This window comes from Epargyreus clarus, unplaced genomic scaffold, assembly GCF_041222505.1.
Source record: "Epargyreus clarus isolate Ecla_fem2 unplaced genomic scaffold, WU_Ecla_fem_2.2 ptg000008l, whole genome shotgun sequence".
Lineage (NCBI taxonomy): Eukaryota > Metazoa > Arthropoda > Insecta > Lepidoptera > Hesperiidae > Epargyreus > Epargyreus clarus.
Genome location: NW_027332216.1, coordinates 13,974,147 through 14,001,349, shown reverse-complemented (window position 1 = coordinate 14,001,349; position 27,203 = coordinate 13,974,147). Strand labels below are relative to the sequence as shown.

The following is a 27,203-nucleotide window of genomic DNA, read 5'->3' as shown; positions in this document are numbered from 1 at the left end:
GTGTAGCCATGAAACAATAAAGTACTCCATGAAAATTAAAACTAATGGTAACGTTATTAGTTAAAGTATTTTCACAATTTATTGATAGCTTATATATGTCTAATGATTTAGTTACAAGTGATAATTTATCGTTTTATTAAACTAGAATAAAAAAGGTTACCAGGATTTTTATAACCCATAGACAATGAAAAGTAAGCATGTTTCCGTTAAACTGCTTTACCGACAGTTCATAATATTTTGATGGTACTGCCACAAGATGGCGCTGAGCGTGCTTTCAAAATCCCAATCGGCCACCATTGTTGGACGTGATCCTTGTGCCTAGTTTCGTAAAAACTGCATTTTTCTCCAACATAACGGTGATATTTAACAATTTCCACGGTAAGGCACAGTGAACGTAGTACGTCGAATACTAAAAAAGTCTTTTTATGTGTTTATAGTGCTTATTTTCAAACCATAAATGCGTTCAAAATGTCACGCGAAGTGAGCATCAGTTTCGTGAACACCATACCACACATAAAATAAATGTGGTTTTCTTTGAATTGAACGTCTCACAGACAGTGTATAAGTGTTGTCATTAGTGGAGAACAGTGTTGAGAAATGGTGGATAATCGCGTAAAATACTTTTGCATATGAGAACGTTTCAGGAGTTTCTGTACACGTCGTAAGGCAGTGCAGTTACGCGGGCGAAGGCTTGAAAGTTGCCGGCATCATTATGGTGGACTGAAGGCGTGTTTGTGGACGGTTCGGAGCTAATTACTCGTTGTAAACAGTGCCGCGAGGAGTACGCGCACAATGTCAGGCGGTTCCCAGCACAATCCCAATGGTCGACAGTCGCAACTCGCCCCTGGTTGGAGCCCTCTGCAGGTGGTGCCTTTTATTCTTTTTTCATTTATACTTCATAACCTTTATTGCATTTTCATAAACATTTACGAGTTAACGATATGACTAAAGCCTTATTATCAAAATAACGCATGCATATACTGTGTCGAGGCTATGTGCGCTAACAAACACGAAAATAAAATACGATTCGTCATTGAACTTTAACACTAACAGTTTTTGTGGAATAATAATTAAAATTAATTCTTGCTTCGAAATCGTAGTTAAACCAGACATTACAATATTCATACAGTGAGAGCAGGTGTTGTATGTGGGCAATTGGATCAGCTGTTTGTGTTGATAATGTTTACAATTTCAGCAGTGAAACAGGTTAAAGCATATGCACATTCTGCTTTTCCTTTCAATGTTGCCAGTACATTGTAAACTTAATGTTCAATATTTACCATGTTTTAATGAATAAAAAAATGTAGTGTCTGTATTAATTAACAAAATCATTTGTGCAATAATGCTAGTGTAAACATTAACAATTATTAAAATAATTAAATATTCTTATTGTCACACCTAAAAAACCTTAAACATAATTATCCAAAAAAAATTAAAGTAATAAATCTTAAGGAGCATGTTACTTACAGTATAACTATAAGACTTAAATAATTATATTAAATTATTAGTTATGCTTGCAATTTTGCCACACGGACCATAATATATTATATTTTTTCAATATTTAAAATAAATATATACATATTTATAGATTATAAACCTTGTACAGTACATTCTGTACATTTATTTACAAAATAAAAATTCTTTGCATATTGATAAAATAATGACCATTTGGATTGACCCCCTTGAGGTGATAGATATGATGTCTATGCTAAAGCAAGGTCAATCCAACTTTCTTTGGTTTTGCTTATCCCATTGTAACCATTTAATAATTTATGTGGCTGTCTGTAACTTCATTCAAACATTTTCCTAAGTTAATACATTATATAATAGAAACAACAAAAACTTTTGACCTAAGGTTAGGTAAAGGTGACTGCCGTTTATGGAAATTTTAAAGTGACCCCGAATATAACAGGTCCACCTGTTATAAAGTAGTGATAGCCCAGTGGTTCTAAACTTAACCTCCAATTGGGGATCCGAGATTTGAACGCCAGGTTACCTCTGATTTTCTAAGCAATGTGTATATTAAAAATTAATATTCACTTGCTTAAAAACTGTCATGTTGTGAAGAAACCTATACACCTTATAGTTTCTGATAGTTCTCAATGGTGAGTTAACTCTATCTATGATGGACTATGCCCTAAACTCTTCTCAGTCTGAGGGTAGACCGGTTCCGAGCTGCTGGACAATAATGGGTTGACAACAACCGGATTTAATCACTACTAATTTTAAACAGCTCATTTTAGTGTCTCAAATTTACACCCTACATTTCAGAACACTACAGCCTTAGATTGCTGCATGACAACTGTTTCAATAATATATTTGGTTCCAGTATAAGTAATACCATGCATAAGAAAAGAACTGCCTTTTTGGGTAACATAGAAGTAGCAAACAAACATCCAGTCCACCCGATGGTAAGTTACCGCTGCACCTGAACATTACATAAAATTAGATTCTTCCTTAGATCGGCCAAAGATATGGCAATACCCTTGAGGTCTAAGCTGGAATGCCTCGGTGAAGAACAGCAACGCTTTACACTGATGTTTTCAGGGAGAAATAGGTGTGACATTGGTGCTGCCAGAATCGAACTACAAAGGGTTTTACCACCTTCCCTTACCAAAGTCCAAATACGGTATAATCCAGAACACAGCAGAGCATAACATTGTTATTCTGTAGAAATAGATGTAGCTGGTATGCCATAAAAAATTGTTAGCTGCTTTTATGGTTGGTACTATAGATCACAGTATGGATTGACCAGGGAGGCAGGCACTCACACACGCGCAGGCACGCACGCACGCAAGCAAGCACGCGCACACACACACACACACACACACACACAACCACACACAGGCAGTGAATGCAATCCCGAGTCGAGATCGTAAAGTCGAGATCCCGCGGGATTAGTCCCAATCACAATCCCACGTATAGATGAAAACTGCTTGTTGGTTATAGTGAGGTTAAATAAAACAAAATATTATTGGAAACAAAAACCTTTATCCTTTAATTTAACTAAAGTGACGAAATAATTAACAGTTTTACTAAAATAATCAAAACATGGTATCATAATTATCATCAACAACCCATCACTGTCCCACTGCGTGGCACGGGTCTCCTCTCAGAATGAGAAGGATTAGGCCATAGTCCACCGCGTTGGCCAAGTGCGTATTGATATACTTCACATACCTTTGAGATTTTTTTTAATCTCTCAGGTATGCAGGTTTCATCACGATGTTTTCCTTCACCGTTTAAGCAAGTGATAATTAATTTTAATACGCACATAACTTTGAAAAATCAGAGGCGCGTGCCTGATATTTTAACCTCGGACCGGATCGAGAGGCCGAGTTTCTTAACCACTAGGCTATCACTGCTCAAAACAAGGTATATAATAGTTAAAGATTAAAAAGTAGTTATGGGTGATTTTGAAAATAACTTCTTAAAAAACAAGGAGTATCAAGTGTACTATCTGCCAACTGGCATCTAATATCCCTTGCAATGTAGCCAGCTGCTGAGAAGGCCCTCTTCGACTCAACACTGGTTGACAACAGCGTGATTTAACAATTATATACAAACTGCAAATATCTCCCCTTTGTTCCTCCACAATCCCGTCAATCTCGAACGAGATCTCGTCATATTATGCTTCGGGATTGATCCCGAAAAATTACACGGGATCTCACGAGATCGGGATTGCATTCCCTAACAGACAGCAGTGCCTCTGAAGTGGCAGCAAATTTGTATATTTTGACTTTAGGTAGAACTTCTGTTCAATGCGGAGTTGGTAACAAATAATTGTGAACGGCTGTGACCACTTACCATCTGGTGGATTGTAAACTAATTTACTACTTATAAAAAAAACTCTATCTTATAAAGAAAAAAAAGAGTCTAATAGTAGAAAATATGTTTATTTATTATTTTTTGTTGTTACTAAGTGAACTATCAATAAACTTTACGCAATTGACTTTGGCAAGAAGTATTTATTATTCAGTATTAATATGCATTATAATTGTTAAGTAAATTAAATGTACAGTATTAATGTCTTGTGGATAGCATTTATTTGGATTCTTAAATAATATTAATTTTTGTATATGTTACCAAAAAAATGATATTTAACACACAATTTGAAAAATTCTGTGTTAAATATCAGACATTTAAATATTCATACATACTCATAGTTCCTATTTAAGAAATCGTACACATATTTCTTTAGAACAAACAAGTATCTAATTTAGTCACTCTTGAATAATAGACATTTGTAGACAGAGGTGGTGGTGGTATATAGTGGTATATTGACATTGAGCTTATTATTACTTGCATATATAGTCCGCGAAAAACTGCTCGTCCGCTCTGAAGTTGTTGCGAGCAGGTGCAATTTGCTGCGGCGACGCGATTCATTTCTATATTCAGAGTGGACTAGCAGTTTTACGTGGACTATACCTATTTTGTTTTGGTTATAAGAATACCATTGCCCTTAATATATCCAATTTTTGCTTATTGGAAGGTGGTAGAACCCTTTGTGGTTCGACTCCGGCGGCACCACCGTTACACTTATCTCTGCCTAATAACAAGCAGTGTTTAAGCACTGCTGTGTTCTGGATTGAAAAATGTGGTAAGAGAGACATAGTTAAACTCAGTAGCCACTTACCATCAGGTGGACTGCATGCTCGTCTGCTACTCCTATACAATAAAAAAATGATAATTTCTTGTAAGCAGAAATTGCCGAATTTGGGATCATTGGTACCATTGAATATATTATTATTACAGGCGTATATTGAATGATCGAAATACGTAGATTCATCGGAAGCTTCTGGGATTTCCTACTGCGTATTTATTACTTACTGATATTGTTTACGGGCGGGCTTTCTTAAGAATTAACGATATTAGTAATTTGGCATATAAATCCTGTGTGTGTTAATTATTGTTAATACTTAATATCAGGTGAGGTGTGCCAGATAGGTAGTTTGTTGCAAACCACGTTTCGATGTACTCGTAGTACATAAAGGTTTACAAATTAAAAGTATTTGCCCTATTCCTTTGTCGTAGTATATGCTTGCGCTGCTGTGTTTTATTCAATGATTTAACTAACTAGAAGTAGCAAATGAGCATATGACCTATCTGATGGTAAATGGCAGCTGCCGCCCATGGACATCTGTGACCTACTCCATATAGAACATAAGCTCTGCTGGCAACCGCTTTAAAGCATTGCTATTTGGTAAGGACAATAGTCGCCACATAACCGTCAACCGGCATCCACACTTCCACCGAAACGAAAGAAATGATTCATAGTAGAAGTACGTGTGTTGGTTATAGTCCAATCGAAACGTATTAGTTCTATCAGTTCAAAACTTTTTAATGGGACTGCTTTGGTTGCTTGCATATGTTGGTAGGTAATATGTGTATCCCCTGCCTGTCATAAAATGCGACTAAAAGGGGGCTTCCGAGGTTGCGGGCGGCAAGAGTGGGAGCTCGAACCGTCCAGCAAGCAACCCCGGGAGGGACGGCGGTGTGTGGCCGTATACCGTCGTAAACACAAGGTGTGCGGGAGGAGCGTAAACTGGTCTCCTCAGGACAGAGCCTGATAGGGGCATCGCGCTTGGAGGACTCCGGTTGTGTTCCATCGGAGATCCCGGAGTTCTCCAACAAGCACTGATGACGGCCACCGGGGGGGTTTTAGTGCGGCAAAAATCCCACATAACCCGGAGCGATTTCCGGGTTTTCTGTTTTTTATAATAAATTTATACATCTTTGAAGGTGGTAGAACCCTTAGTGGTTCGACTCCTGTGGCACCACCGCCACACCTATTTCTGCCTCATAACAGCAGTGTTGAGCGCTGATGTGTTCTGGTTGGAAGGGTGTGGTAAGGGAGACATACTTTATAGAGGCGTTCAGCTTAGCCCTCAGGGGTAGCGGCGCACTTGTGGCCGACTCCAGGTAGAAATATCTAATCCTATCTGGGGTTGATTGCAGATGTCCATGGGCGGCAGTAGCCACTTACCATTAGGTGGACTGCATGCTCATCTGGTACTCCCTTATTATATGAAATAAAATCTGCTACAGATTCAATAAATGTACAAGAAGTACTTTCATTTCCAAGTTCGAATGCTGTCAATTCTCAAAGATATTAATAATATAGCAATTGGTCGATAAAACCTTGCTAGAAATACACCTATCGTTTGTATATGTATTAACTTTAAAAGGAATTGTATAATAGACTGACCTTCTTTATTATAAAGAATTTATGGAAACCTTTTTAGAATTCTCTGAATAACATTTTTTTACTATACTTGTGGTATTTTTACGCATAAATATAATGCACGTTATGTGTTATTTGGATGTTAGTTTTATGTAATTCAAATTTATTTTACGTGAGAATGGTTAAAAATGATTTTCATTGTGGTGCGATATGGTTGTGCGGTCGTAACCTATCAGCCCCTCTGCCCCCGATGCTGAGGCGAGTTTACAAAAATATATAATATTTTCTAGAAGTCTATATAGGTTCATCCCCTATGAATTTCATTCATCCCCCATGGAAGCCGCATCTTGGACTTGGGACTTTTCTGAGTAGGAAACGAGGGAGGGCAGGATGCTTACCCTGTTTGTCTATAGTAATCGCGCTTGGCTATGCGTTTTGCACATAATTATGTCAAGAGTACTACTGCCTATCGACCACAGTTACTGCTAATCACTAGATGGGAATGCCTCATATAACCCTGCCTTACCCAACCCTACGAAAAGTACGGTAGAACAGTAGAATGCATCTGGTCTCCCTTTACCATCTTCTAGATTTTATAGATTAGACTAGAGTCACCACACGACATATTGTCAGATATCATTAATTAGATATTAAACCGATGCGTATATCCAATTTGGCAAAATGGTCATGTAACTTTAGACAGGCCGTCAGTTTGTTTGTTGTAAATCTATGAATTATTCAAACATGAAACTGGAAATAATTTCCTCGAATTTCTTGTATTGTTAAACGTTTATAATGAATTAATTTTTATTGAAGGTTATACCTTCTCTATCGGATTATTTATTAAACAATACATTTTCGAGCAAATTTTATTCATGGATTAATAAGTATGCACTATAAGTATACTTCAAAATAATTTTTATTATTTCATGAATAAAATTATTAAAATTACCTACACATATGTCATATGATGTCGTCACCATAGTCTATAGACATTGAAAGGACATTACTATTTTATGAAAAAATAACCATGAGATTTTGAATTACGTAGGGAAATTAGGGAATGAGTTTCAAGGTCATGTGATTAAATTAAGGGATTAAATCCGTTAGATGGGCAAGAGTCTTCCTGTAAATGATTTATCTACCACAGTCATTAACACAAAGCAAGACAGTGACTTTATGAACTCGTCGCTTTGTGAGGATCTAATCTATCTCTCTTCACCCTTCACACCCTTCAGTTGGTTCATATGGTCTCATCGTCTATCGCTCCCTTTCCGAATCAGGTATTTTGTAACGCCCTCATTTTTTTTCAATTTCACAACATCTTAAGATTTACATTCATAATCAATTGTACATAATTCATAAACAACAAGCATAGTAGGCATAATAAAATATAAATAAAAATATAACCATCACCCCTTACATCTCTTCCCTTCACCACCGCCATATACACTACAGGGCATTATCGCTCAGTAGGAAAAAGACTGATTTTACCCTTAAGTTCCTTATCCTAAGCCTGTAGAGGGATCTGTCGCCTTTGATGCCCTCGACTAATCTTTTACCTACGATTTTTCTTTGAAAATGCGACGTATTTTCATAATCCAGTTAGATGAAAAGGTGCTCTGTATTTTATTTCCATTTTTGTAAAATGAATCCAACGTCTTTGCATCTGATAGCGGATTTAGATAGAAATCCGCGTTACTAAATTTTCTAGAAAATTCCACGTTATGTTTTAAGCTATTTTTTAAATATTATTCTCAGTTAAGCCCTGTAGCAACAAAAGTTTGCGCTCACCGTAGGCAATGTTCAACGAAATACACCAATTCACCTTGCACCCTGATTGCCAAGAGCTCCACATGAACACCTCTCGGACATACGTGGAAGAAAGCAGAATCCGACTTGTGTTGAAATCGAGAACTCTCTGGAGCGGGTCGTGCGTACGTGCAATATGTGGAATGAACTTCCTCCTGTGGTATTCCCTCAGAACTATGACATGGGGCTCTTCAAGAGGGCTGTAAAAAGAGCTCTCCTTCAAAGCCGACGATGCATTGGCGACTCCTCTGGTGTTGCAAATGTCCATAGGCGACGATGACTGCTTTCCATCAGGTAACCCGTCTGCCTTATCGTTAGGTTACATATAAAAAGAAATGCCATCAGTAGCGATATAACCTAATGGTTAGAATCTCGGCTTCTCGGGTTCCAAGGTTCGAGTCCCAAGCGAGATTAAAAATGAACTATTACTTGCCTAAACGGCGTACGAAAACATCTTCAGGAAACGTGCACTCCTAGGAATTCATAAAAAAAACATCGCAAGGGTGTGTAAGGTCTACCAATCCGCAACTGACCATCGCAGTGGGATATGCCCTTAACCTCTCTGCCACGCTAAGCATGGCAACAGGAATGAAGTGACGAATATTCGGTCGCGCCTATTTTGACGACCCGCGAGGCGAAGCGGTCACCAAACCGATATGACGAACAGAGGGTCCTGGATTCCCAATCCCCGTCCAGGCAGATATCTGAATGATGAATTTAGATTTCTGTTCTAAGTCTGGAAGTTCTTGTATTCGTCTACGTATGTGTCCATGGCACCTACGACAGGAAATCCTCATAACGCAGTGAATGTAGAAACGTTTAGGAGTCGATTCTGATACTTTACTACAGGACATCGCCGAAAGCATAATTCACAACTGCTACACCGACTTTGCTAAATCATTCAGCTGTGCACTAAATACCAATTGCTTCACGCCTAAGTAATAATTGAACAGCTTAGGTGTATACTTTCATGGCATACGCTAATGATAAGTAACGGTATCGTTTATACATTTTGTGACACGTCTGTTGCAACAACTTGGTACAAAGTTGTACATATATGACAAGGATATGTGGCCTAATTTTTTGCAATTTTGCTATAAAGAAGGCCATATGACGTTAACAATACATATCTTTAAGAAATGCTAATTCTTCTGCTGGTGATGCTGAACCTTTCCACTATACTATAAAACTGTGTAAGAACGTTTTAGTAACCGTCTGCAAGGCACGACTGCGATCCAATGATAATTGGGACTGATAAGCTTAACGTGTTATCCAAAGTTTGTATAGATTAAATTAGATGTAAATTCATCCTGGTTTGAAGTGTGTACTGAGGCAGAGATACTCGTAGGCTAGGGCTCGATCCAGCCGAAAGTAGTCATTAAAAATTTGTTGGCGAAATAAATCTTCCTATTGGAAGAAATGTACGTATGCCGGCTCGGAAGTGGGTCGTAAAAGGTTCCTCATATTACTGAAACTATGCCGGCCTTCATGATTTTAAATTAGAGAAGATGTCTTGCCCCTTAACCCAAGGAGCTGCCACTCGGTAATATATTAGGCATTTCATCTTAGTTCTCAGCAGTATCTAGGATCAACCTCAAATAGGAGTCCCGGCCTGGACTATAACATTCATCGTCTACATTGTTTATTTAATGTCAGATGAAGAGCACAAGTTCTGTTATGATTGGCGGTTGTTCATGTTTCATCATGTGCCTTTTCATGCACCAAAGGATACATTGGCAACGACAAATGATGACGGCTCATTAAATTGCTGGTTAAGCAATGCTGTCAGGTGGTTTTAGTCATATCCAACAATGAAATTGGTTAAACCGCACATACAAACATTTATATTTGAAATACAAAGCAATAATATATATGTTCATAGTAGCACAGGGGCAATCGAAATAAACACATAAAATTGGATATTTTTTAATGTCTTTTCAAACTCTGTAGTTCGGTAGAAGGGTGAGGATAAATGAGGCTACCATCTTAATCTTCGGGAGTGGCAAAGCATCTGTGATCGGCTTCATGTAGTAATCCCGTTCTATGTGGAGTTTGTAACAGTTATCTATGGGTGACATTGATGCCGTTCAATAAGTGTACTGTATGCTCGTTCGCTCCGACAATCTCATGTAAGAAAAAGAAAAAAGAAGAACTTGGCCGGCATGATGCAATAGTCTTAAACCTTCAATAGAATAATGATGATTACGATGATCCAGATTAAACCAGTCACATTATATGTGGGTCGTTAAACAGATAATTATACAAGCCGGAAGTCACAATTATGTATCATACTCACATAAATATGCGGATGTTGGTGCATTCGTTTATATATAATCACGTACCGGAAAAACTTAAATCTGTCGTAGAATGAAGAAGTGTATAATAAGTGGAGCAATTTAATAATGACGACGACGACAAACAGTCATGTGATAAGGAGTATATTGAGTGATTTCGAGTACTTGAATTTGATGTTTAAATGTTTGTGCAAGTGTGTGATAGAAGTAAAGTGAGGGTCTCCTTCAGTTCTGCTGAAGATAAAAACAGAGATGGAGTAAAACCGACGAGCCCCTCAGGTGTCGTCAGCACGTCGGTCGGCCGTTCGTCGTCATTGAATTGGGTGAATTACTTTACTTTGTTTAGGCAAATATGTCTGATATTTAGTCGAATTTCGGCAATTACACTTCTCCTTTGCTTTATTACTTACCAATAATAGCTGATTTATTGTATTTATAGTTGTATTAATGTTAATAATGACATCTAAACTAAAACTGAAAATTATACATTTTCGACGCAAATTACTCTTAAATTTTTGACAAACATTTCCATGAAACTAAAGAAAAGTTAGGTTATTTTAGTTTAGCCTATCGTTGGACAACAACTAATGATATTATTATTAGCAGTGGTGGTTTTGAGGTTGTTTTGCGTTGCGCTATTGCATCCATTAGTCGAATAGTGCCAAGGATAGTCATTCGCCGGAAGCGTTCAAGATAAAATGCCAGTAACTGTCATCCAACTAGTATGGGTTGCGAAACTGATATATCGCTATCGAGACGTGTGACGCTGAGGCATTGTTGCTGAGAGGGTAAAACAATAGTATATTGTAGGTGGTAGGACTCGACATTTGCTTGCATTGGTACGATTGTCGTACCGATGACTGCCTTCGACAGGAGTGTAGCACCGCTGTGTTGTAGTTCAAGAGTATGGTAAAGATTAACATTTTCGAGTCATTTAACTTAGTTATCAGAAGTAGCAAGCGTCTATAAACTATTTAAGATAGAACGTCTTTAAATGTCCGGTTACACTCCTCTTTACTTTTTATGAATTTAAAGAAACAAGTAAGTAAGAAGTTCACCTGATGGTAAGTGGGAACTGCCAATCCTCATCATCCATTATACTTTACCCTATAAACAAGTACCCATCAACGCTTAACACCAGTTACAAGGCAGAACATATCATAGTAATTAATATTTTTCTGTAATCGGATTGAAGTCCATTTCCCAAGCTATTGATTTACGGAAACAGATTCCGAGAAATTTGTTCAGGTGATTCATTTTCCTAGTATGGACATTAGTTGGCGTTGGTTCGTTCAATTCTGAATAGTTGAAGACTCTCTTCCTCCTAAGGCTTTCGATACAAAGAGGAGGCCCAAATGTGTCCCTCAAAGTGTTCTTCCTACAACTCCTTTGGTTTAATTGCAAATATTCTTGTTACATCTAAGGGTTCTTCAACATACAAAAATCCATAAGATAATCTTTTCTAATTAATAAAAATAATATTTACCTACGCTCGTAATCTTTATGATAAATTTTGTTAACATGCCATATAATATTATACATATTACACAATATTATTGATACTGAAATTTTAATTAGTAATATGGATTTGACCTAGTTTTAAATGGTATGAATTATGGATTCTGAGACTGAAATCTTCCCGATAAGCCTAAGCGAAAGCGAAAAACATGTGATCTTGTACATCACGGGACATATAAGGGTAAAAGAAAAATTTTGATATTCCTGATTTATTTGTGAACAAGGACGAACACAATATGTAAAATCTCACAGGGGCACGTGTGTGGAATGTATGAACTTCATACTATGACGTGACCACATAAGGCCAGGGTTGGACTATGACTTTTATTCTGAACAGTCCATGCCCAGCTGTGGAATCATTGGGTCGATGATAATGGCGATAAGAATAAGAACTTGTAAACATACGTTACAGACGTCTGACGTTATAAGTTCCAATGAATTATATAGCAGTTTAACGGTGAAAGGGCTGAAACGATATGCATTTTTACTGCTCGTCGAATGAAGAATGCTTGTATGAATAATACAAAACAACAGTGGAGTAGAGAACTAGCAATCGATATTGTAGCTTATGTCCATTATATTGAATTTTCAGTCTACGATCGTGGTATTTTTGACTTGTTTAATATTCATATACTTATTTATATATCTTTTTTTCGTTGACGAGAGGAGATGAGAAACCTTCTAACCCGAGGCCGTGGGAGCGACGCCGGGGTATGTGGCACTAAACCAAGGACTTTACCGCACTAAACCAAGTTGGCCGTCCTCGGCGCTTATTGGAGAACTCCATGATCCCCAAAGGAACACAAACGGAACGGAAACGTCCTCTGGTGATTACAGCGATATGCGACCACACAAACCGCAGTCCTTCCGGGGTTGTTTGCTGGACGGTTCGAGATCCCACTCTTGCCGCCCGCAACCCCGAAACCCGTTTAAGCCGCCTCTTACGACAAGAGGGAGATACCATAGCCCTATTCTGGTCTCGGGACTACACGGACTTATATGTCTACGGCTCTGGAATTAACCTGTTTTGAGGATTAGTCCTGGCTGAGCTGATTTAACTTAGTCCTGTCAAAATTTAAATATAGAACGAATTATTTTGACAATTTCGGTCTAGTGGGAACAGTCAATTTTTGATCTTTTGCAGCCAAATTGGCGTTACTCATTTATGATCGACGCCAAACCATAAAATATCATAGTTGGAGTATAAGCCTAAACAGTTTTTGCAACAGATTACGCGTCACCAGGCCGAATGGATTCATTGACCCTGTTTCCCCGCGGACTTAATTGCGAATTATCGCATTTTCTAATCTTAGGTCGTATCCAGATGGTGACGTGCCACTTACGCGTTGGTACGCCACGCTGGTGTCGCAAGCTCTTATCTGTAATCTGAATTAGAATAATCAAAGAAGTTTACATGTTTATTGAGCGGTACTTATATTTTATGATGATAAATGCTTCGTCGTTCGTCTCGAAGGCACCACAGCTACATGCTTATAACAGCACTGTTAAGCGCTGCGGTGTGTGTTTGAAGGGAGAATAAAGCAGACGCACTTATAATAGCCATTCTGACTTAGTTCTCGGAATTAACACCGCAACAGTACTGTAGCCTAAATGATATCAGATAGCTATTATAATATTAAGTACCTACTTTCAATAACCTACATAACCATATTTATAAATATGATACCAAAACAATGTTTTCATAATATTAATACTTAATCTCGAAAAACTTCAGATGTCCTCGTCGCAGTTATCCCATCGCATTCATTAATCTTTTAGTCGGAAAAGTGTAGGGATGACAAGGGTTAAACACGTCCTCGTTTCATATAACCCTTAGAAAGCTATAAGAGATATTGCCACTTTTATTCGGCTCTAAATTCTGTAATGGAAATGGTAGAAAATTTTAGTCGCACGAGAGCTAACTAGAGTGATTCTTTTATTTAACATCTACACATAGAGTATGACAGATTCGTGACCTTACTGAAAAAATAGTATTTGCCTATACAAAGTGTATCACCATGCCGTACTTATCAATATTTTGCATAGAAAAATATGATTTGGTTTGACATGGGCCGTGTCTGACACGTTAAATGCCGGTCGATATCAACGGGGCCTGAATTTTTGTCTCAATAAACACTACTCGTTAGATAACCGAATCTTATAAGTTTACTTAACGCTTCATCGCCATATTTATAAACGAAGACATTATATATAAAACATGATATTTGGAAGTTCTTCCATTAAAACACAAAAGAAAAATGAAATATTAGTAGCGGATTTATATCGTAATTAATTAATTGCCAATTAAATCAGAATTTTATCAATTCTATGAAATGGTGTTGATTATAATGTTACTGTTAATACCACCAGCGCTACACCTATTTCTACCTAATAACAGCAGCATTAAGCGCTGCTGTGTTCAGTTTTGAAGGGTGTGGCAAGGGAGACAGACTTTTCCGAGGCGTTTCAGCTTAGTCCTCAGGGGTAGCGGCGCATCTATGGCCGACCTCAGGTAGGAATATCTAATACTATCTGGGGTTGATTACAGATGTCCATGGGCGGCAATAGCCACCGGCCATCAGGTGGACTGCATGCTCGTCTGCTACTCCTATATTATAAAACAGTGCTATAGCGGTGAAAAAAACTGTGTATCGTGAAGAAACCTGTAGGTAATAAAAATCTTATAAAGGAGAGATCGCAAAGTATGATCTCCACCAATCCGTGCACCATTGTTAAGTATTGAGTCATTGCCTAAAAACACCTCCTAAGAGAGTTAACACACATGCGACAACTCGTGCCGCCGACAGTCAACGACAGAACAGCGGTTAGCCCTAAAGACCTGACCAAACAACAGTTAGGCTTTAACACTTTGCCCGACAGTGGTTTATCATTAACGTAGCGTCGCACTCAGTTACAGGTGGCGAATCTGCTGGCGCGCGCGCCCCAGGCCCACATGGCGTCGGAGCGCGGCGTCACGTGGCACACGCCGACGCCGCCGCCCCACCTCTACCATGTGCCCGCGCCTTCGCCCCCGGACCCCCTGCAAGTGAGTACGCTGGATTTTTTAATACCCACAAACTATGGTACAATTCGCTATAGTATAGTTTGATAGTACACTTGGGAACGTCGGGATGGGAGTACATGAAAACACTCTTATAGAAAATGCAACTTTGGGAAAATTTAGCAATTTAATTTATTAACTATTATTATTTTATTAACATCGACTATTTTTCGAGTTTTATAGACGAGCATACGAAAGTGGGATTTTTATGTAAGTAAAGATACGGGTGTCCACGCCCTTGAGAATTTGCCCGGGCAAAGAGGGCACACCCTAGAGAACCAAATAAGTCAAACCAATGCCCTATTTGCACTGACAACGACTATCAGCTGTTAGGAGGATAGTTTCACACCATAGACGTACATCTTAATATCATACAGGGTTGAACAATAGTGAATCGCGGTCCGGATTTGACCCGATATAGTATAAAACTGCACAATTTATGCCTTTACAACAACCTAAATATGGCATAATCCGCAATGCTTATCTAGAAATTGTTTCTATGTAGGAACCAAGCATTAGGGCCCGAAATTATTTTTCACGTGGATACTAGTTAAAGCCTATAATACCAGTTTAAAACAATGCTTAATAATGATGTGGGTAGGCCCTCTCGCAATTGCAGGCGATGAAGAGCGCGAGCAACTCGGTGTTCCGGCACACGGCCACGCCCCCCGAGCTCTACCGACACACGCCCACGCCGCCCGAGAAGCACATGCTGAGGTAACAACACGTAACAAAATCTTTAAGTTGTAACGTGTAACGTCATTGCGTCCTTACGTTAACATTTTTAATGGGAACCTACCTATAATAAAATGTTTAGCAAAATTGACTTATTTCACTCTAGCAAGACGTCATTCAAACAGGAGGTTAGGACAATATTAATTGAATACTATAGTATTACTTAAATTGGGTACCAGGCGTGAATATATTGATACGACCTACTTATACAAATGTGTATATATACACATTTTATATTTTTCAATCGTAATAAACATTAAAATTGTTTGAATTACCTATATGGTGAGTAAATAGGTAAGTTAACGGGTTTTTCTACCATACACAAGCCACTTGTAAACATTTAAATAATTCTCACCAAATTCTGCACATAGATGCAATAAAATTGTGCATATTCCACTTGTCAACTTATTCACGCTTGGTACGGAATTATTTATAAACTTATTCATATATATTATATATCTATTACTTACTTGTTACAAAATACACACATACACATTTCACTCACAGACATGTCTACACGTACATACTTATACATACACATTTATGCATATTAATATAGCTTTAGTGGTTGTTAATAAATTACAAATACATACATAGTAACTAGTGTTAGTAAGTGATCGGACTTTATTATTATCTAAAATACTCATAAAATGTAAATCCTTAATTGGCTATTAGTAGATTAAGCATGAAAAAATTGTGCAATACTTTAAGAGCTGTGGATTTTGTTAATAAATAAAATTAAAAAAATAGAAAAAAATGCTAACTTGAAAAAGTATTAAATTAAATGAAAATTCCTAATGTAATTGTAATCAACACCCCATGTCATGTATAAAATAAATAAGAAATCAAAGACCCTACCAATCATTGTGCTTACGTACCTAGTACATAAATGACTCCATAACAGGTAGGAAAAGGTAACAATGTGCCTTGATATTCATTTACTTGACTTGGAGAAGATTTTTTTATTAAGCCAAAGTTTGAGAAATTTTAATGTATGAATGAAAATATGAAATACTTACAACTATATAGTCTACTCTTTTTACCTGTTGTGGCATAATTATAATCATTGACTTTAAATAAGTCTATGATTATATTTTGATTTCTTGTGGCATAAAAATAGTTATGGTATAAAGTTTCTTCATCTAAAAATTGTACATAATGCAGTCTGCAATAATTTTCGCGTTACCTATTTAGTATTGAAATTGACTTAATTATACGTGCTTCAACAAAATTACTTAACATATTGACTAAATTTCTGCATTGAACACTAAATTATTTTGTGCTAAAGTACACAATTGCGAAAACGACAGTTGATGAAGCACTTCCATAAATAAATTTTACGTACATAATATATGTTCGCTCTGTTCCAAATTACACACAATAATGTGTAAAATAAAAGAATATCCAAGTAGAAAATATATGATTGTGTCAATTTTACTTTATATAGTTTAATTTATAGATTATATTACAATACTATACACATTACATTTTTACTTTAACTGGAATAAAATTTGTGATTAATTATTATCCTAAGCAACCAATGTGGTTTATAGTTTTTAAATATATAAATATACTATTTAAATAATTTACATTCTGAACTTAAATAAGATAACATAATGGACTTAACCCTTAATAAAAGTCAGATGTCTATGTTGTCAAATATGTATATATATGTGTATGTATATTTTCTCTTACATAATATTGTTCTTTGTATTAAAAAAATCTGTTTAATGTTTTCAGGCATACACCTTCACCGGGCGATGTGAAAACAGGCGCATCTCTACCTCCCACAGACCTATACCCACATCTAGGAACCGGCAGAGGTAAAAAAAGAGGTCTTTATTCCGTCTTTTTTTAATACTTTATTTTTCAATGATATTTTACGTGTTGTAGGTTCATTATGCATCAGAAATTTATAAAACATATGGTACACAAAATTCAACAATTATTATTGGAATTGTGTATACTTAATGAAGTGAGGACTATCATTTTCACATCCAGTTTTCATCTTTGTGAGGAAACTTAAGTCATTGGTACGCATTTATAGAGACATGCAATGAATGCACTTCATAGTGAGCCACAATAGAGAACAATGAGAACACAATATGTGTTGAGTTGCATAATATTTTTGTCGTATGAATTTCCAGCTGACAAGCTGGTCCGCGCCGAGGAGCTATTGGCGTACGCGCGGGGCGGCGTGGACCTGACGCTGGGCGGGCCGCGCGGCGCCAACGGCTCGCCCGCCGCGCCGCCCGCGCCGGCCGCCGCGCCGGCCGCCGCGCCGCCCGCGCTGTCCGTGCGCGACGCGCCCACCATCAACAGCCTGATCGCGCGCGCCGCGCCGCACGCCCGCCCCGCGCACGCGCGCGTCGACGCTCTGCTCGAGCGCCTCGCCGCCGCGCCCGCGCCCGCCTCGCCGCACTCCGTCATCGTGCACTCGCGCGCCGCGCCCACCCCCTCGCCGCCCTCCTCCAACGAGGTAATCTCGGACATGTTTCTATCGAAAGCACCTTCAAAGCGTCGACCCTTTCTGTAACTCTATAGGTTTCTACAGGAGGAGTGTACGACAAATAATACAAAAACTTAAATAGATTTTTACATCCTTTTTTTGCATTATTTTAAAGTATATGTTTCTCTTTCTTTTCATTGTGGTACTTGATGTTTATTTTGCTTTTTATATTTTCGTCAAATTTAATAGTGGAAACTGTAATTATATCCTTTGTTTATATTTATGAATCGTTTACCTATGTTATATAGTATGAATTGTTTGTTTCCCAAATCAATAAATAAAAAAATTAAAACTCAAAACTTAGTTGCGAATTTGCGACACTCCACGTAATAATTTCGCTCGTCCGCATTTCAGGACTCGGCGGATTCCTGCGGAGCACCCCCCGGCTCGAAGCGGAAAAGAAAGCCGGAGCGCACGATACGCGTGCCCGCGCCCCCGCCGCCCGCCGTGGCGCCCTCCCCGCCGCCGCTGCCGCCGCCGCGCGAGCCGCCGCCGCTGGAGAACGGCGACGCGCCGCACGCGGCCGCCGCGCCGCCCGCCGCCCCGCCCGCCGCGCCGCGCGCCTCGCCGCTGCCCGCGCCCGCCGCCCCGCGCGCCGCGCTCAACGGGCCCCCGCGCCCGCCCTCGCCGCGCTCCCCGCCCGCCCCCGAGCCCCACGCCAGAAGAAAAACGCGCGCCAACTCCGCCGAGACCATCGACGACATCGCCGCCATGATCGCGAGCCGCGAGCCCGTCGCGGAGCCGCCGCCCGCGCCCGAGCCCGACGTGCCCGTCACCGTCGACATGCTCGAGAGCGTCCTCGCCAGCCCCCAGCCCGCCCCCGCTCCGGACTCGCCCGGGAAGTCCCCGCCTCCGGAGCTCGAAACTCCTCGACCCGAAGCGAAATCGCCCCCGAAACCGGACGCGAATCCCGAGCCGGGGCCGCCCCCGCCGGTCGCGGCCGCGGCGCCCCGACGTCGGAGCGCGCGGACGTCGACCGCGGAATCCGCCAACGTCCCCGTGGAATCACCGTCGGAGGCGAAGCCGGCCGAAACGGAGGCGGCGGAGGCGAGGAGCGCGGAGCCCACCGCGGCTAGCTTCGTCGAGGTGGAGAATCAGCTGGAAAAGATGTTCGCCGGTCTCGAGGAAGAACCCGCGGAGGGGACGGCGGACGACGTAGACTCCACAAAAAAGAAGGCGGCAAAGCCGAGGAATCGAAGAAAATCCGTCCCGTCGAAGGACCCGCCCAAGAAGCCGGCGAAGCGCGCGCGGCGGGCGCTCACCATGGCGGTGGACGAGCCGCCGCCGCGACAGAAGACGCCGCCGCGGAAGAAGTCCCCGCCCCGACGGAAGGGGCTTAAAAAGAAGGGTTCAGAAAAAATTAAGAAACCTAAAGAATCTGTCAAGGATGCGTATGATTCAGGAAGCAACGCGAGTTCGAGTAAATCGCGAGGGCCATACGTCCAAGTAAGTTCTTTATAATTATTATTAATGTTTAGCCTGTCTTATATAATATTTTCTCATAGAAAAAAGTATATAAATATTTATCATATCAAGAGACAAGCTAAAATTCACTTGTTTTTACCCTTTTTTTTTACCAAATTGTGCCACGCCCTATAGCCCAAAAGCAGTTAACGGATTTTAACATTTAACATGTCGTTGGTTTCCTTTTTCAGTTAATTGTATTTAAGGAGTGAGATTATTTTCAGGGGACGTGCAACTGCACCTACGCATACTATTAACCAATATAAAATATAGCAATATTAATGTATAAGATGTATACCCGCTTGGGCCGTAGCGCGTACTATCGAAATGATCTTATATACATCAGTGGCGGATTAAGACCAGTTCTTAGGTTCCAGGCCTGGGACGGAAATGTTGAATGAGACCCAGGGCAGGATGTTCAATAAGGCCCCGAGTCTAAAAAGTTGATTGAATTTCATACACTTTTAGTCTCGGACATTTATCGCTGACGAATCCGTATTTTAGTGATCGTTTAATCCTGGCGCTCTTTTTTCAAATCTCATCCTTATTCACGTTCGTGTTGCATCCAGATTGTGGGTCCGCGCGCATCACCGGTATCCGTGTGCGTCGTGAACGCGGGCGCGGAGGAGGAGCGGCGCGGGGAGGAGTGGCGTGGCCGGAACGGGCTGCGAGCGCGCGGCCTACATGCGAGCACGCTGGGTCTGCGCTACGACGCCACAACGCCCGACGTCACCTGGCTCTGTGCGTTCTGCGACGCCGGCCCCCACCACCAGGGCCGCGGCGATCTGTTCGGCCCGTACGTCGCGGATATAGACTGCGATGAGTACAGGTCAGTGGGTGCTCAGTAAAGTGTGACGCGAATGCGATGAGTATGAGTCAGTTGGCGTGCGGCCTGCACGCAAGCACGTTCGACCTGCGCTACGACTACGAAAAATGTCAATATCAGAAAGTAAACAACTTAGGGGTATTTGGTACTAGCCCCGAATATTCACCCAATCTTGGACGGTATCCATCTTTAACGCTATAAACTAAAAGGATTATCTGATTGTATTTTTATGTGGCGTTTACCTAGTCGTCATTGTTTCCGCAAGTTATTTGGCGCATCGTTCGCGAGTATCTAAATTGTGCTTAAAGTTGATGCTGTATGTTTCCAGGGCGTTGGACGAGGCGTCGCGGCGTCGGTTCGACGTGCGCACGGCGGGCGGCGGCGGCGGCGGCGCGGAGGTGTGGTTCCACGAGGCGTGCGGCGTGTGGGCGCCCGGCGTGCTGGCGGCCGGCGCGCGGCTGTGGGGGCTGGCGCCCGCCGTGTGGGCGGCGCGCGCGGCACGCTGCGCGCACTGCTCCAAACAGGTACGCGTTCATGAATACATAATATGCTCTTTCTTGCCATAGATAAGTATAGATATGTCACCGCCTTGTAATTGAAAGAAGCCATTAAAATACTTAAACGGCGGATAATTCTGTCAGCCATTTAATGGCTGCTATTGTGTAATTTACGCGGACAATGCCGACATGCGCAGTTAGTGGTGCAAAAACACGAAATTTAAGAAAAAGTACGGAGAAATATTGTTTCATTCGTAAATGATCTAAAAACTACATTTTTTTAAACATGAAAATAAATGACAATGACAATTTCAATTGTCAGAACAGGTTACATAATCTTATCACAAGTTAATTCTCCTTTAAATAAAAGGTTTCGAAACAAAAACATTGTTTAATTTTAAACTGGCTCTCCTGGAAAATTACCTTTTTTACTTTTCCAGGGTGCGTCAGTGTCGTGCGCGGCGCGGGCGTGTCGCGCGCGCGTGCACCTGCCGTGCGCCGAGCGCGCGCGCTGGGCGCTGCACCGCGACTACCGCGCGCTGTGTCCGCGACACGCCTAGCGCCCCGCGCCGCCGCCGCCGCCGCCGCCGCGCGCCAAGCCCCGCGCACGCGCCAACACCGTCTGCCACTAGGCGGCACGGCCACTAGGCGCCGCTGCCACTAGGCGGCCCTGGTGCACGCTCGAGGTGGCAGGGCGGCGGGGCGTGCCAGTAAGCGCCGCTGCCACTAGGCGGCGCTAGTGCACGCTCGGGGCGGCGGTACGGCGGGGCGTGCTAGTAAGCGGCGCTGTTGCACGCTCGGGACTTCTAACACTGGGCGAGGCGGCGATACGTGTGCGGTGGTTGAACAATACGGGGTGCGCGTTTAGTGCGGCTTGGACAGTGATGGTGGAGGACAGTAATGGATTGGTAAACTGATTGTGCTGTATCGTAACGTTATTTAATAATTCACCTGATTTTTTACGGGCGTTTTTTCAATAGTTTAGCTAAAAATGAGTTGATGTATAGAAGTGAATGTTTAATATCATTTACTAGTAAAAGATCAAGATCCATAAATGAAATTGAATATAACTAATATACACTGACTACCATTTTATATTTTATTATTTTCAGGTGTCTAATAATCTGTATAAATAGTTGCCTACTTCTAAATTGATATCGTAACCATGATAAAGCACAATCAGACGGTCCAGTTCCGCTTTGAATGCTTATTTGCATTGCACAAACAATACTCAAGTGACTATTCGTTAACATTGCAGTGATCCTACACTTAGCCAACGGACGTGTGTGTCATATATAAATACGCAACTGTGAATGTTCAATGAAGAACTTGTTTCGTACAATCTGATGTCCGAATCTCTTGTTACCGATGGACAGAAGTGTTCGAGATGAACCAACGACGTGAGCGCTTTTATCGTATAAGTATGTGTACAGAGATTAAAATTGAAGAGACATTAATGTTGTTTACTTTAAGAATTGAGCGTTATGCGGTATTATGTCGCGTGCGACGTCGATTCGACGTCGTGCCGCGATGGTGTTCTGATGCCCACCTGCCGAGCTACCTGCCCACATCCAGGATAGATAATAGTTATTTAACTGGACTCTATAGTCCACTATACTAATCGGTCAACTATTGGTGAGCTAAAGTTATTATGTAATGTACTTCGGCCAGACTATTTAGGTATGAAATGGACCTATCATAGATATTAAAACGACATCGCCCACTGTAGACGTTGAAAAGGTTAATGTAATATAGGAGAATTGTAGATAAATTTCTTTGTTAATGTTTTAGAACTAATTTATTCTACACTGATATCTGAAATCATTACATCTATATGTACAGAGTATTTACGATATACACTAGTGAAATACGGTGGTAATATTGTAAGCTATAAAAAACTGGAAAATGGGTTATGTGTGTGTAAATATAGCGTTAATGTAAATAGCAGTTGAATGCATCAGAACACCGTTTCTATGAAAAAAATGTAACATTATAATCAAGGTGAAATTACAGTATTTCGTACAGTACCATACAATATAATATGTATTTAGGGGTTACATTGGGTACCATAATATATGTTTACAATAAATGTAATATAACAAGTACCTAGTTACATTCATCGATGTTGAGTAAAATGTGTTGTTGTAGGAATATTTTGCTATTTTTTTCCTGATATATAAACAATAATGCATCTGTTAAAGTCTCGGTTAAGTCGTCTGTTAAAGTCATGAGAATATCCTCTTATCAGTGTATATTTGAACGCAATGTATTATCCATATCTTAGCGAACCATCGCCACATTCCACTAGACACTATTGTATATGGCCTACTCTCACTCTGTGTATTAGAATGTGACATCGACACAATCACGGTCATTCCCGTCGTTTAGTGGAACGCTTTAATGTAACTCACTCTGGCAACACTATTTTTATTCAAAGCAAATTGTAATTGAATAAAGATGCTTATTGTGTAATAATGTTGTGAGGCAAACTAATAAATATTATGTGGCAAACTAATAATATCAATAAATGTATACTGTCAATAGAACTGTTTAACATTTTAATCCGTGCTTAGTATTTTATCAATACAATAATCAGATTTTAAAATGTGTTGTCAGACCCCGTTTATATATTTCTTTGTTTCCAAAAAAATTATATTTAAAAAACGGGATCACTTACCTAGGGATATGTTGACTATGTATAAATCTAAAGTATAAAAATTAAATATCTTTAAAAAAATATATGCATGTGTGTTGCATTGAATTCATAATTTATATCAGATTCTTTGATCACGAAAGTGATTGTATAAAATACTGGCAACTATGTTTCATTTATTGTAAACCATTTTAATGTAACTCTTGCTGTTCAATATTTTTTGTGTATATGTAACAATGCAGCGTGATATTAAAATAATGAAAAAAGTTACATAATAATGTGTGATGAGTATATTTTATATAACTCGTAACAACTTATTTAGTTGCCATCTTAGAATGAGAACTAGTCTAAATAGTATCTTGTGATTTAAAGAAAATATGAAATTGTTTTTGGTCTAATGAAAATTTACAATATAATATAGCTGCATAGTAGTAAACTTTGAACGGGTATCGAGTAGGAATGTCTTGTCTATAATATATCTTATATAAATATAACCCAGGGCTAGCGAAAAGTTAATTTTTGGACATAAGGACTTTCAAAAATTTGTGTGTAATAGAAATTGACCTAATACAAGATGTACTTAAAATAAGAAAAACAAGTCTGCTCAAAAATTAATATACACGAAATGACAAACTATAAGTTTCCTTAGCAAGGCAATATTATCTATGCGACTTTACATACAACAGTAAATATGTAATTAGAAAAATGATAAAAATTAACTTTACATTTTGCATAGAAATATAAATGAATATACAGTATGTTTTTTCATACTTCTAGTGTCTATTCGTTTGTTCAACCAGTTATATTCCATGAAAATATCTCCTGTAAATAAAATCTTAGATCTTTGGCAGACTATAAATGAATGAAGGTAAAAGGTGTTTTTTCGTGACAACCTTGGACTGCCTTGATGTAAATCTTAATTTGCAGGGCACTACCGTGCCCCCAAATGTCTCTGTGGTCATGTATTAATTTCTCGTATTATGTATAACTAAATGTAGCTCAATAAAACTACAAGCGGTATAAAAATGTATAGAAGAATTATAATTATAACATGCATCTAGTTTCTCAGCAATAGCGATAGAATAGTTTTTGTTACGCAATATTAAATGTTTACTACATTAAATCTTTTTAATACGAAAATTATACAGGAATTTCATCTCGATACTCGTTATGTGGTCGTACATGCGGTGATCGTACTGCATTGTTATCGATGGGTATCGCACTGATCGTGTAGAATTATGTTGTTAAATGTAACTTTACTGTGAAAATAAATACGCTTAAATTTTAACACGGAAATCGAATTTCAATTTTCATGCGATTTGCCTCAAATCGATATGTATCCAAACTTCTTGTGGCGTTTAAATGCTAATTGGCAGCTAAATTGCCTTTTTTATACGCCACTTTCTTCCGAAGTACTTAATTTGGTTTTGACAATATAAAGTAATAATAAATAAAGGAAGTGAGCTTAAAGTAGGTTAATGAAAAATAATATGTCCATTGAACTGAGATTGTTTTGAGTATTTTGGTAGTATTTCAAACCTTGAAGATCAACTAAAAACGTCTATCTCATAAGATTAGACGTATCCTGTTTTCGGGAAATGTTCTATCCTGAACGTATTATTATGTACTTAGTAGGTAATGAGAATCAAGTACTAGTTAATTGTTTGGAGGGTGCAAGAAATAGCAGGTTTGTGTCACTGATTTTTCAAAGTTATGTAAGGGTAGATAGAGGTTTTAAAGGTGAAGGGAAAAGATTGTGAATAAACCTACAAGCTTTACTGTACTTTTTAATGTTCTCACATGTGTGAGATGTGAAGTCTACCAAACAGTGGTTACTGACAAAAGTTGTCTAGTATATATGTACATATACAAGGTGAATTTTTAAAACGGGCCTTCAGGGCCAAATCCGAAACTATAAGGATAAACGAAAAATGCTGAAAGGAGTTACGAGGCCGATTTTGATAAAAACTAAAAGTGCATCATTACTTTTTTAAAATAACTTTTTCCCTAGCCGGGAATCGAACGAGTTCATTTTGAAAAAAAAATGAACCCTCTATATTATTCCACTATCTGATAGTGTTGCTTATAAGGATCAAAATCTGGAAAGTAATGATAAATGACAAACTAAAGGAAAAGCCTCAATTTTAAGAAAATACATATTTTTCCATATTAATTTGGCAGTTAAGTTCCCGCCATTCATCAATTTAAACATTTCGTGTATTGACATTTTTTTGGCTCAATGTTTCTAATCATTCGAAATGGACGTTTTGTTTCCCAATAATTTATATTTTTATGTCTGACTTAGCTATGGGCGGATTTTCGTTTAATACAGATGTAAAGTTGACAATTTGCGAGAATTACTTTTTAGAGTCAAATCCAAGTGATTACTAAAAAAAGACATATAGAAAATCATATTTAACGTTGAAACGAAGTTGTTAACAACAAACAATAAGAATTTACAATTTAATCAATTATCTATTTTCATTAAAAAATAAATCCTAAAAACGGCGGTAACTTATTTGCCAAACTATTACTTTCTCATACTAAGCCATATGTCATAGTTATAACATCGAATACTTACTTGATTAACCAACAAATTCTTCAATGGTATGACTTATGTATGTTTCTAAAGAATTATACATAAATCATTTGTTATGTATAATCCTTAAGGATTAGTATGTCAATGTATGGAAAAATTTGTATTTTCTTCAAAATTTTCCTTTTCCTTTAATTTGTCACATAACATTACTTCCCAGAATTTGATCCTTATAAGCGACACTATCAAATAGTGGAATAATATAGAGGTGTAATTTTTTTCAAAATGAACTCGTTCGATTCCCGGCTAAGGAAAAAAATATTAAAAAAAATTAATGATGCAGTTTTAGTTTTTATCAAAATCGGCCTCGTAACTCCTTTCAGTATTTTTCGCTAATCCTTACAGTTTCGGACTTGGCCCTGAAGGCCCGTTTTAAAAATTCACCCTGTATATTGTAGCAACGTACCTACATTATTCTTATTCAGACGACAGAAACCCATGCTTACTACTGCCACTAATAATTGATACTTATTGTAGCATTAATGGTGAAAATGTGTTAATTCTACATACATTAATTCATACATTTATCTATCATACATTATTTATCTACCCATAGTAGGCCACTTTTTGATGATGTGGTCCTAAATTAGGAAACATTTTTCAGGAGAAAATAATAATGGAGTTTCTTTCGCAGCATATTAAAGAAATAATAAAAAGTAAGTAAATGGAAGCGATATATGTAGTCAGCTGAAACACGAGATTTTCATGAAACACAATTTTGTTTTTTTTTCATATTAGACCAAATTCTGTTTAAGACTTCTCAATAACAATCCTATTTTTTTTAATAGTTAAATTTATCAAAGAACAAAATTACAAGCGTTGATATCGGTTACCGGTTAGTAACCGATGGTACCTGGCATACAATTTAACAGGAAGATTTTTAAACAAATGCAAGATGCATTATAATTTAAAAGTGTACTGAAACTTGTTAATCGCATGAAAATTGGAAGCTCCTTTAAATCATAATTAACCTGTGTCCATTTTAGCTGTTATTAGAAGTTTAAAAAAAGTTTGGTTACAAACCGGTGGCGAAACGAACTATTTTGGGATCCCA

At 38.9% G+C, this 27,203-nt stretch overlaps 1 protein-coding gene across 1 annotated transcript; it reads left to right on the top strand.

Moving 5' to 3' along the window:
• The first annotated feature begins 256 nt into the window (after window positions 1-256).
• Window positions 257-23,409, top strand: LOC140744530 (uncharacterized). The gene is made up of 10 exons (XM_073076158.1): window positions 257-864; window positions 14,720-14,854; window positions 15,471-15,586; window positions 17,345-17,427; window positions 17,752-18,083; window positions 18,468-18,640; window positions 18,716-19,559; window positions 20,147-20,406; window positions 20,732-20,927; window positions 21,341-23,409. Exons 1-10 carry the CDS (start codon window positions 793-795, stop codon window positions 21,458-21,460), a joined length of 2,331 nt encoding a protein of 776 aa, XP_072932259.1. The 5' UTR covers window positions 257-792; the 3' UTR covers window positions 21,461-23,409.
• Window positions 23,410-27,203: the final 3,794 nt, after the last annotated feature.